The sequence below is a fragment of the Gracilinanus agilis genome, chromosome 1 (genome assembly GCF_016433145.1).
Source record: "Gracilinanus agilis isolate LMUSP501 chromosome 1, AgileGrace, whole genome shotgun sequence".
Classification (NCBI taxonomy): Eukaryota; Metazoa; Chordata; class Mammalia; order Didelphimorphia; family Didelphidae; genus Gracilinanus; species Gracilinanus agilis.
In genome coordinates this window covers 262,654,996-262,668,127 of record NC_058130.1, presented here as the reverse complement: position 1 = coordinate 262,668,127, position 13,132 = coordinate 262,654,996, and the positions used below count along the sequence as shown (strand labels likewise).

Below are 13,132 nucleotides of genomic sequence, written 5' to 3'. Positions count from 1 at the left end.
AAACCTTCATGAAGTGAGCAGAACTAAAAGCGTTATACACAATAACAGCAATATCTTATATGATGAACAATTGTGAATGACTTAGCTATCCTTAGTAATACAGTGATCCAAGACAATACCCAAGGATCCATGAAAAATGCCATCTGCCTTCAGAGAAAGAACTGATGGAGTCTGAATGTAGACCAAAATATTCTATATTTTCACTTTCCTCATTTTTTTTTGTTTGTATGAGTTCTTTTCTACAAAATGACCAATACAGAAAAATGTTTTGCATGTCTGCACATATAAAATCTATGTTAGATTGCTTACCATTTCAGGGATGGGAGAATATGGCTTAAATTTTTTTTAAAGATTAAAATTGTTTTTACATGTAATTGAGGACAAAAATAAAACATTATTAACTAAAAACAAAAACAGAATTATCCCCTTGCACTACTTCACCTCTCAGGGACCAAGAGAGACAGCTGATAAATTGAGTAGACAATGGAGCTAAATGGCATATTACCCATTCTTGTGTTTTCTATATGTAGCATTGGTAGTTTGTATAATAAGTAAGCTCTGCAGAGGTAAATATAAAGAGAGGTATTTAAAACAAATATTTCCACTATGGAATTCTTTTAAATTGAGGATATCCTCAAATAATGGTGATATAAAACAAAAGGCATCAGTAAAACTTACTTTAAAAAATAAAGTTAGAACAACTATAGGACCTACTACTATTTTAGTGGCACTAAACTTAGCAGCAAAATGAAAATCCTACCCTTACATACATCCCCCCAACCCATACTCCCATGTGTCATTCCTCAGAAACTAGAATACATGAGAAAACATGGCAATACCTCAAAAGAAGCACTTATTGATAAGCCCTGAAAATGCTGGACTTAATTTTTCCGTTCTGGTTTCTTTAACATTCCAATACAAAGTAGCATCACTTGATTCACTTACCTTATGTACTGCCTGAAAACAGTCGAGTAGTGTTAAGTAGAAAGTGCAATTACCATAGGAAGCATCCCTAAAATTTCACAAATATTTGAATCAGTATCTCAGTCAGTTTTCATGAATAAATCTACTTCTTTAGAGTTCCATCTGGAGATGACTGAACCAAACAATGGCTCACAAAAAGAGTTCCCCAACCCAAAAGGAAAAAGGTCCATTTAAATATTATTCATCTAACATCCAAAGGTATGATCTCATTTGATTAATCAAGTATAGTATTTAATTTAATTCTAACTATTGAGTTCACAAGTTCACCCCTTCTTTTGTCCTACCTTCCAAATAGTTTTTGTAGGTGATTTGAATCTTTAGAACTACTAGATATATTTTAAATTAATTATTAATTTTACATAAATTACATTTCATCTTAAAAGAAATTAAAACGTTTCTATTGGGATTTTTTTTGTGTGTGTGAAAAAATATTTAGAGCAAAATGGAAATGGGAGGGAAGGATTTTTTTTAAAGCTTTGATGAATAATGTAAGTAATCTCATGCTGCTGGGTAACCTTAGACTTGCTATATGTTTAGATCTAAAAAATATTTCTAGGAAGAAAGACTTCTTTCCCTTTTATCCAATGAAAAATGTGAGAATTAAAATTAATATACAAAGATGACAGTCACCATCAGTGCATGATTTGTAATATGGATAAATGTCCTTTTCCTCTTCAGTTTTATATATGCCAAAATAGTACTACAATTTAAAATAAAGTCATGTTGTAAAACCAAATCTATAAATCATTACATGTCTTTTTGTCAGAACTAGAATTAGTCATGAAAGGAACGTTAATGATGTGGTGGTACAATAAGGTGTTTATAAACTATATTTTATTCAAATTGAACTATACTTACCTCATGACAGTTATTAAAGTTTAATAGATGTTAATAGTTTAATCAGAATATGTCCTAAGAATCAATATTTCCTCTCATTAGCCAGAAGATTCTGCATGGAGGAAGCATACAGCAGTATTTCTGCCAACTTAAGGACACTAAACTATGAAATATTCTATTTACTTTAAATTGTGCTATTTAATTTTTATTTAAATATAATTCAATTTGTTTGCCAACAGAATAGGATTATTCATGGTGTTATCAATCCTGCTGATGAAAAGATGCATGAAATTACACTGGATTCAAGTTGTATATTCCTTACTTGAAAAACTAAAACAATGTATTAAATTAAATATGTATTCTTGTTCCTAGTCTTAGGGCAGATTATTTTCAAGGGTGTTTGGATACTGTGATATAATACCATTAAACAGACAATGAAAACTTGTTAAGTACTTTTAGTTATTGCTATTTGATTTGATTAGATTGACTTCCATGTAGGTGTCTCTCCTTTAAAAAGAAAATGCATTTGAATACATTGATTATGAAGCTTGAGAAGAAAAGAGATTAGATAGTTATTTTCATTACTCTAAATCACCAGATTTGGTTTTGAATTCTGATTTGGGGGAATCTCTTTTAGGAATTAAATGAGAGTTCCATTAATAATTGTTAAAGATAATTAATTCCCAAACAACCCCCCCAAAAAAAAGTGACCTAAAAAGAATAAATTACTACTTATTTTTTTATCTCCAGGCTGACAGATTAAATATAAGGAAAATGCTGGGTAAACTGTGTAATAAGGCTTTCAATGCCTTTCCTAAAGAAGTTATATAAACTTAGAATGTCTAACAGTATAGAATTCTGCATATACAATTTTAGTTGTCATTCTAAGAGGTACTTCTTCCTATAGATTCAGAGAGAAACTGTATTTTAATTTTTGCTCTAGGACAAACTATGGAGATTATTATAGACTGATAGGAGAAACTTCTTATGAAAACTGGGAAATGTTCATTTTATAAAGAAACATTATAAAGAGAATTTAAATTCATAAATAAATTTAGAGATAGACTGAATGAACAGTGTGGGACTATATTTTGTGAAGGGAAGTCATATGCCATTAAATAGAGTCTGAGGTGACAATGGTTTTGCATTTTCTCACAGCTAAAAACAATTCAAATTAACCATACCATACCTTTGTTTTATTATTAATTTATCTCCCTGTAAAAATTAATTATATGCTTTATGATTTTAATATAGATAATCCCAGAAATGAAAGATTTTAATTTACAATGTTATAACGATTAGAAAAGGATGTTTCTCTAGGTTATTATGTAAATAATATGATACATTGGTGGAGCTATGAGCTTAGTTTACTAATTGAGAGATATATTGAAATCTAATTAGTGAGAAAAATATACATATTCCTGGATTTCCCAAAAGCTTGGGTTCTTTATCTTTGTTTGTGTCATGGACTCTCTGAGTTTGGTGAGAACTTTGGATCCCTTTTCAGAATATTTTAAAGTGCATAAAATAAAATATGTAGGATTACAAGAGAAGTAAAAAAAATTATATTGAAATACATTCACAAAATGAATCCATGGAACCTAGTTTAGGAATACCTGTTGTAAATTTTGGAATGACAGGGTTAAAGACACCAATTAGTCAAGGATTAGGTGAAGGCACATTCTGCTTGTGAGAATGTTGTCCAATGTAACTCTTATCACATGCGGAGTTCAGAGCACTTAATCTCTATATGGAGAAGCTACTACTCTGTTACAACTGTGAACTCCTATTTAGATACATAGTATAATTATAATCCCAAAATTTACATCCCTCCCCTTAACTAACTATAGCAATCATCTTCTTAGCCTATTTGAGGACTCCGAAAGGTCAAGGCAAACTGGTAATATTACTTTTAGGTCTGAATTGCCCATGTACATGAGGGTTTTTAAAAATTAATTCTTGCACGTAAGCCAAACACAAAAATGTTCTAGACTTAGTTTTCAAATCATACTGTAATTGTAAGCTATGATGCCATCACCACTGCCATAAAGACATTCTTAAGTGAAAAGATAATAGAATCTTCTTCATTTGAATTTGACTAATTTGGAATTTGTGATAATTATCTTTATTAAATTCAATTAAAATTAATTTAATTTAAATCTGTTCACTTTAACAGTGTAAACAAAAATAAAGGAGCTATATTTAAATTGTCAGAAAACAAAACTATTTCAAAGGATACTACATAGTTTAGTGAGAATATCTAGTTACTGCTATTATACTCCCCAATTTATCTGAGGCAGTGTGATATAATGTATACAGGACAGCAAGATACTGCAGAAAGTTTGTTTTTTTTTTAAACCTTACCTTCTGTCTTAAATGAATACTCTATATTGGTTCCAAGGTGGAAGGGTGGTAAGGGCAATGGAGGTTAAGTGACTTGCCCAGGGTCACAGAGCTTGGAAGTGTCTGAGGCCAGATTTGAACCTAAGACCTCCAGTCTCTAGGCATGGCTCTCAATCCACTGAGCTACCTAACTGATCCTAACGTTTTGAAGTTCAAATACTTGAAGTCAAATTCCACCTCTAACACATTTTACCTAAGAGATCTTGGTAAGTTGCATAATCTTTTGGAGCCTCATTTTTTCCCATCTCTAAAGTAGGATTAATAAAGCATGTAGTTCTTACCAGACAGCTGTTGTGAGACTCACGTAAGATAATATATTTAAAAACTTTTAAAGTACCAAGTCTATATACGTATAGTCCTTAAAATTGCATTAAGGCTTTTGGGACACCCTGTAGAAATGTCAATTATTATGAATTAATAATACTTCTTTAACCATGTGGAATGTAGCCTGGAAGAAATTTCAAGGCAGAAAAAAAGTGCCACAAGGAAGTATGTAATTTACTTCTTAGTTCACAGAGATTAGAGGGGGAATTTAGATGACATAAAATAAAACTTAACATTTAACAAATCTGGAAGAAAAGATGGGAAGATAACGTATTAAGAGCTTAGAAATGTCAACTTTCATAAAGAACTATCGAGTCCAAAAAAAAAATAACCTTAGCAGATCCTGAGGTCTTCATCACTGTATTATACCACAGTATCCCACTCCCCCCAAAATATTATGGCTCTTTCCCCAATGCGTGATGTTTCCTCCATGGCAAGTGCCTATAGCAGTGAAATGATCTGTTGTTTCTGTCATGTTCAACTCTTCATGATCTCATTTGAGATTTTCTTGACAAAGATAATGGAGTGGGGTTTGCCATTTTCTTTTCCAGCTCATTTGGCACAAGAGGAAACTGAGGCAGAAAGGAATAAGTGACTTTTACCCAGGGTCATAAAGTTAGTAAATATCAGTGGCCAGATTTGAACTAAGTTCTTTCTGATTGCAGGGCTGGTGTGCTCTATACACTATAAAATTATAGGTTCACTAAAAAAAAAAGAATTATAGAATAATAAAACTAGAAAGGAGTTTGGAGATCACTTAGTCCAACTAAGGGTCACTGTAACTATTTTCTATCAAAGGCTTTTAAAAATTATTCTTTAAGTGGGTTGAATTAAGTTATCAGAAAAAATCACTTATGTGGGAAATTTCATTCTTTAATTAGAGTAGGAGTGGGAACAGAAGTATAAAAGCATATGTACCTGGAAGTTCTTATCTGTAATTAGTAAATCCATTCTTTAAAGACCTATCAGGACTTCTAATTTCAAAAAGTTTTCTAGATTTAGGAGAGGTTTTTAAGAGAAAAATGTAATTTCTTTTACAAGTCTCTCTAAATGATTTTTTATTCATTCAGACTAACCCTCCTCCTTCCAAGTAATTCAAACTAATTAGATTTTATAATATTTCATTTTCAAAAAAGTACTTTCTTGGAAGTTGAGACAACAGAGGTACAAATTACCTAAATTACCTAGAAAAGTTGAATTTTTAAAAAAATAGTACTAAAGGGAAAGATATGACTTTCTTACTCAGTGCAAGATCATTTTTTATTAGCTATTTTTATTGTCAATCCCAAATCTTTTCCCCACATTCAATTATATGTTTCACAGATTTTAAGCAAATCATGTATTTGTCCATTTTCCAGGATCTATTGATGCATCTTTCCTAGTGAAACCCATTACCACAAATACCACTGTAAAGAAGAGCAATGTTTTAAAGCAACAATGCTCTTGTTTATAGTTCCCAAAGAAGAAAAATGCAAAGGTAATTTTCTGGTTCTTATTTGGGCAATAGCGTTCCCTTCTAAATGGCAATATCCATCAGCTTGTATATTCTTTATAATACAGAAAGGAAAAGGAAGAGAATTAATTTCCCTTCAAACAATTCATCATTTAGCTCTCAATTCTCCTCTCACCTTCCCAACACAGCGAGTGTAGTCCATGATATTTTCCTTCTTTTTTCCTACTGAGTTTAAGTCATTTCTGCTGACTTGATTAGTCACAGGCCAGGTAGGCATTCTGTGTTGTTCTATCTCCAACAACAGATTAGAAATTTAATGTCTAGAAATATTATAAAAACTCTACTCCAAAAGAAAAGATGTCCTTATAATGGTCCAAAATTCATCATCTTGTGGTTAATTTAGTTATGAGCCTTTCTAAGTTTAGTGACACTGGTTTCTTGAGGGATAGATATACAGGTGAGGTGTTGCAGGGTCCCTATTTAAAGCCTCTATAGCCAGATAGGACCTTCTGGAACAGAGATGCCTGTTTTTTGTGTCATGGATTCTCTTTGAGAAGTTTGAGGAAACCTGTGAACCCCTTTCTCAGAAAAACATTGGTTGCCTACATTCATAACTGAAGGATATGCTAAACGTCAGTTAGAGATAAGTGAAAATACAAAAGAATTTTTCCCCCTATCCAAGCTCTGGATATTCTGAAATCATACAAGAACTGTTGGGGTTCTCTTTGCACTTCAGTTTGAGAACTCCTGTTCTATAGTTATGCTTTTATGGGTACAGCCTTCAAGAATCCAGTGCCATATCTCTATGTCTCAATGAGGCAGAGGAGAATGAATTTAAGAAACGATCTTAATATCAATATATACAGGATAAATACTTTCAAAAGCAGATGTCCAATTCTGAAAATCTCAGTACTTTGCATCCTAATGAATTTTGTAGATATTTTACCAGATAGCTAAGATATTAGCCAGGCATTTGTTCAAATGTGCCAGTAAACACATTAAGAGGGATAGTGCTTTTTTAAAATTAACTTTCTATAAAGCTACACAAAAGTTGTTTACTACAGTAACATATGGCACTAGTTGAAGGTAGTCTATTAAACGTTTTCTTCTTGGTTTTATAATGACTTCTTTGAACTTAAGCTAATGTTATTTATATACAGAGAACACATTACTCATACCCCATCTGTAGGATTTATAATTTTAATAGTTTTTCCAGTAGCAGCCAATAAATTAGCAATATATCACATACTGCCCTACCCAACCCCTTCCCTTGCTTCTTCTTAACATGGTACATAAATTGAAGATTGCCTGTCCACATGCAGAAGACAATTTTTGCCAGCAAGGGGCACTATATATGGAAAAATTAACAGACTGACATAGGAATTAAATCTATAACTTGTCTTCAATTAGCTCTATGCACAATAGCTTACCTGCTTGAACAAGCCTTATTTCTAGTTAAATGGTTGCTCTTTTGCACAAATATTATGCAATGACACCCCTCTAACTCTTCTCTTAAAAACAAACACAAGTGTTTTCAGTGACAAAGGATGAGAACACAGGGTCCATGAAAGAGCCTGATTCAATATAGCTAAACACATAAGTAAAGCTCTCACATTTGCTAACAATTAATTTTGGTCCTGGAAGAGATGAAGAAACATATTTCTCTCTCTTTTTCTTGGAAAAATGGTGGAAATAGCTGTGAACAATTGTAAATTCTTTCAAATGTGGTGGCTGTGCTGGCTAATTTCTCACTTTTTCCCCTTTTGTTACAATGAAAGGTGTATACAAGTAGAAGGAGGGTGAAGATGAAAAAGGAGGTATGTCTAGAAATGAGTATTACATAAAAACAAAAGACATTAATGACTGTAGACATTCTCATACTCACCTGAAAGGAACATAGGATATGTTTCCAACCAACAGCATCCTGTAGGTATCTTCAGGAGATTTCTCCAAATATATTATCTAGGTGTAAGGGGGAAGAGAGAAAATAAAGCAATTACTCACAAATTATCTGATTAAGAACTAGTTATCTATAATTGATATTTCTGATAAGAAGTTAAAAGCAACTGCTCAAATTCTAAACAATGAAGTGCATCTTCCTCTGCCTAAGACAGGTTAAGTAGTAATGTAAACAAAACAAATTCTTTGACCTGCTGTTAACAGAAATTACCTTTTCTTCAGTTTCCCTTAAATAAACTATGCTTCTATTTATAAATTTCTAATATGTCTTAGAACACGCAATTGTCAAGATTTGGGCAACTAATTCAATAAACAAAATAGTCAATGAAACAGAATTATTCCCCCATCTAACACTGGGATAGATGTAAAAATACTGATTATACATATGCAACAATCCTTCTGATAAACTAATACCATATAATTACTCAATTATAAGAAATATTCCACTGATATTATTCTTTTAAAAATTCTTTAACCCTAACAAAGTTGTGACAACCTGAGAGTCATCTGCACTAATACTCTAAATGGAAGATGTGTTAAAGAAGAGGCATTCTTATGTTTTGGACCATAAAGACCATGAGAACTTTCATATATGCTGCCTTGCCATTAGGATGTATGCTCCTTGAAAGCAGGGACTTAACTTTTCTATTTTATCTCCAGTGCTTTGCAAGTAGTAAATCAATGCACACCTTTTCATTCATTCATATAACTTTGCCTCAATGATGTTATCACTCTAAAATCACAGAGTACACCAAATTCCATCTAATATCTATGCTAAAAAATTGTTGTGATAACACTTGGGCAATTGTTTCCATGGAAGGAACTCCCTCTTATCATTGTCCAATATTATTAGAGGAGGCTAACCTACATGTATTGACATTTAAACTAGTTTAACAAAGCCTGAAGTGAAAGGTGTCCTGATTAGAAGTATGATTTGTAATGAATTTTAATAAATTGTAAATAATTAAAAAGTCTCAGCTATAATGGTCTCTGAAATGACACTGAATAGATATATGACTATTATACACATTAGACTATGATAGGTGCATGGGAGAGGTCCTAAAAGAATGCAGTGAAAGATAGAGATCAAGTTGATGTCTTACAAACTGGATTTTGAGGACAAAGAGTGATTATAACAAGTAAAGGATGGAAATCTCTCCAAGACATCAGAGACCAGATTGTATGAGCAAAGATGAAGAATGCTAGAATATATTAACTGGAGTTGCATCAGGTTAGGCAGGAAAGGTCAGCTCATGTAGAGCCTAGACTACCAGGCAAAAGAACAACATAAGGTAAACAGATTTATTTGTGTCAAACCCTGATCTACTAAAATTTAAGTTCTGGATAAGCAGTATTAGTTTTTAGGTCAGATTTAACCAATTTTAAGAAATCTCTAAGCCTAATGCTTTGAAAAGAAGATGTTTATAAAATTTTTGCAAAGTATACTAAAACATTTTTTAGTATACTAATTCATAATTTAAGATATTCTGGTGCTTGATAAACAATTTATTGATGTAGAAGATTCCAAAGAGCATGTGAAAACATTTGAAAATAATTTATTTTCAAGTACATAAGTAGGTTGTATTCAGTGTCATTTCATAGGAATGCAGAGACCACTATAACTTAGACTCTTTAATTAATTACAATGTCATAGTCTAATGTATATTATAGTCATATATGTACATGTCTTCTCCCTACCTAGATGGTAAACATCTTAAGGTAGGGAATGTATCTTATTCCATTTTTTTTTTTATCTTTAGGGTCTAGCATTTAACGATAGCTGAATTGGGTTCTATATCTACTTCTTAAGTATTGATACACCATCATTCATAAGACTGTCTTGGTCTCCTAGCAACAGTATGCAAAGGCAAAACATATAATATGAAATAGAACTAGTCAAAGACCAAAGTATATAATATGAAACATATAATATGAAATAGAACTAGTCAAAGACCAAAGTATAAAGACTACTCTCCCAAGAATAATTACAGGTATCTAATCAGAGGTCCCAACAGCTCAAGTTTCCCCTAAAGGGGGGGGGGGGAAATAGGGGAATGGATAAAGCTATCTTTATATACTTTTACAAAGGAAATCATATGCTACATTACATTTTTTAAATGTAAAAATGTTCTACTTAGAATGACTTCCCTACTAAATTTCTCATCAGACAAACTGTTAAAACAAATTTTTTCCCCCACGAAACAAATGACTCCTCTTGCTAGATTTTATTTTCAGGGAGGAATTCCAGGAAAAAATGGAATATGAGAGGTAAAGTTGTCAGGGGAGCAGGGTGTCAAAGTTTAAAAATGTTAATCATTCATATTAGAACAGCCTCTCTACTATGACATAATTACTGGTTCACAGTATTGACTAATGAAAGTAATAAGAACACACAAGGTTTGGCTTTGGAATAGAATACTCTGTCAGAAAGTAGGATGCAGAGAAAAATACTTTTTTACCTTGCAAATGTATATTGTTTGATAGAAGCAATAATAAGCTAGCCATTTACATGTAGTGGAAGAGGGGAGAGTTAGTTTCACCATGCCCAAGCCCACCCCTACCAACCCAAAGCTCAAATGCAATAACAGAAAGCAAGCCACAGATACAGAGATGCTAAGTGTAAAGATTTGTCTATGTCCTGTATCCCTCTACAAACTGTGAAAGTGTTTTATTAACAACATTGGCAAATGGAACAACTGCCACTGGTTGGAGATGAGCCACAACCTTGAAGGCTCTTAAAAAACAAACAAAAAACCCACTTCACTAATTCTATAGTCTAGCTTATAGGCCAATCAGGAAAAGCCTATGAAATAATGACTTCACTTTTAGGAGAAAAGCAGAGAATTTCTCCTTCCTCCCTACCCTCATCACCCATGATGTTTTGCAGTAGTTACTAGCCTGGCAGGAGACTGACTCCATATCCAGGGGTATATAGTCTATGATACCGTGATGTACAGTAGTCTCCATTCTTATAGGACTTACATTCCTTCAGAACATGGACATCATTGTCATAGTTCTGTATCCTGAGTGCTTTTTGCACATAGTGGGTGTTCAATATCTTTGTTGAAAATAACTTCAAAATTCTTACTTATATATGATAAAAAAAAAAAAAACGGTTGTAGAAATCTAAGTTTATCATCTTATTCAGGCCGATCACTTTAAGCTCCAAGGGGAAGAAAGGACTGTGAGAGTTTCTTCCCAATCCTAGATAGTTTGCAGGATTATACCAAAATTAAAGCTGAAGGATTGCTACATAAATGTTTCATAATCAAGAGACTCAAAACTCATACTCATATATTTATAAGCTATAGCAAGGGAAACGTAGAAGGGGAGAGTGATTTTTGAGCAGGGAATGACAAGGTCATCTAGTCCTACCCACTCATTTTACAGATGAAGACCTCGATTTTCAGGCTTGGAATAACAGAACTAAGATTTAAACCCAGGTCCATCATTCTTTCCACCATACCTTTCATCCTTTAGTATAATCTTGAGTTGTTGAAGGCTAATAAGCTATCAGTCAACAAGAACTGATTAGGATCTTGCTACATGAGAGCCATTGCATTAAGTATTGAGGAGTACATACTCTAAAAGAGGTTCTTAACCTGGATATCTAGGAATAGAAATATACCTATATCTTGTACATGCATATGTAATATAAAAATGCATGTACACATGCACATGTAATATATTCACATGGAGGATTAAGTGACTTGTCTAGGGTCACACAGCTAGAAAGTGTCTGAGCCCAGATTTAAACCCAGGATCTCCTATTTCCAGGCCTGGCTCTCTCTCCATTGAGCCATCTAGCTGCCCCCCAAAAGGTAAATTAAAAAAAAAAAAACATAGACACCCACAATGACTATAAAAATTTAATGGGCCTGCATTTTGCATCAACAAAGGGTGTATTCACACCAATAAAATCTTGGGACCTTGAAGTACTGAGTTTGAGGTGATGCTAAGACATCACCTCAGATGAAAATTTTAGTAGAAATTCAGACATGAGTTTGGGACTGGGAAAGAACTGTTAACAAAAGATTTAGAATTCGCAATCCCCTACTAAGAAATGACACTGAAAATATAAGATTAGAGGGGAAAGAGCAGAAAATAGAAAGAAAAGCAGAGGAATGAAAGGCAAATTCTAAAGAGCACATATTGTTAAAGAATGGCAGCTAGATGGCATAGTGGATAATGCTAGACTTGGTGTCAGGAAGACAAGAACTGAAAACTACCTCAGACACTAGTTGCATGATTCTGTTTGCCTCAGTTGTCTCATCTCCCTGGCTTGTTGTGATAAAAAGAAATAATATTTGTAAAGTGCCTTGCAAACCTTAGAGCATTATATAAATGTTATTAGCTATTATTAATAATGGAAAGGCAGGGGGCAGCAGGGTGGCTCAGTGGATTGAGTCAGGCCCAGAGACAGGAAGTCCTGGGTTCAAATCTGACCTCAGACACTTCCTAGCTGGGTGACCCTGGGCAAGCCACTTAACCCCCCCATTGCCTAGCCCTTACCACTCTTCTGCCTTGGAATCAATACTTAGTATTAATTCTAAAATGGAAGGTAAGGGTTTAAAAAAAAAAAGAATGAAAAGGCAGAAAGAGAACAGAGAAGGACCAAGGACTCTGCTGTCACAGAGACTAAGAGAAGAGAGTTTTAAAAGGAGTGTTCAAATAATATGCTACAGAGACATCAAGGAGAATAAAAACTGAGAACATGAGTTTTTAACAAAGAGGACCTTATCACAGACCCTAACTATTACACTTACAAGTAGCAGAGTGACAAAAAATATTTCAGAAGCTTAAGAGGGGAGAGGTAGTATAGAAATGAGGACAGCTTATTTTACAAGCTTAAAAGGAGCTACTAGAATTCTATGAGCCTGAGGGCAAGAATGAGAGAATCTTTGGGAGGGCAGCATAGATAAGAGAGCACAAGCAAGATAATCTCATTACTTTCTAAGTAAAATAAAAGGTAAGGTCATCTGGGAGAGTAAGAGCCAGGTGGAGTACAATTGGGGACCAGAGGAGAGAAGATTTGGAAAAACTTTTGTAGGTAACATGCTAAAACTAAAAGGAAGGTGACTTAAAAGAACTTTAGGTTCACATGTCAGGGTACAGATGAAGTTGGAATGACTTTGGTCTGCATGATTTTGTGCAATACTTTGTAGCTGAGAA

At 33.4% G+C, this 13,132-nt stretch overlaps 1 protein-coding gene across 1 annotated transcript in view; it reads right to left on the bottom strand.

The window, feature by feature from the left end:
- CDC14B (cell division cycle 14B) overlaps positions 1-13,132 on the bottom strand; it is a 106,609-nt gene that overhangs the window by 42,089 nt on the left and 51,388 nt on the right. Inside the window, exons 5-6 of the mRNA XM_044661357.1 lie at positions 7,887-7,963; positions 946-1,012 (exon numbers count right to left, since the gene is read on the bottom strand). Of these exons, the coding sequence (XP_044517292.1) occupies positions 946-1,012; positions 7,887-7,963 (144 nt within the window). The remainder of the gene's footprint in view (positions 1-945; positions 1,013-7,886; positions 7,964-13,132) is intronic.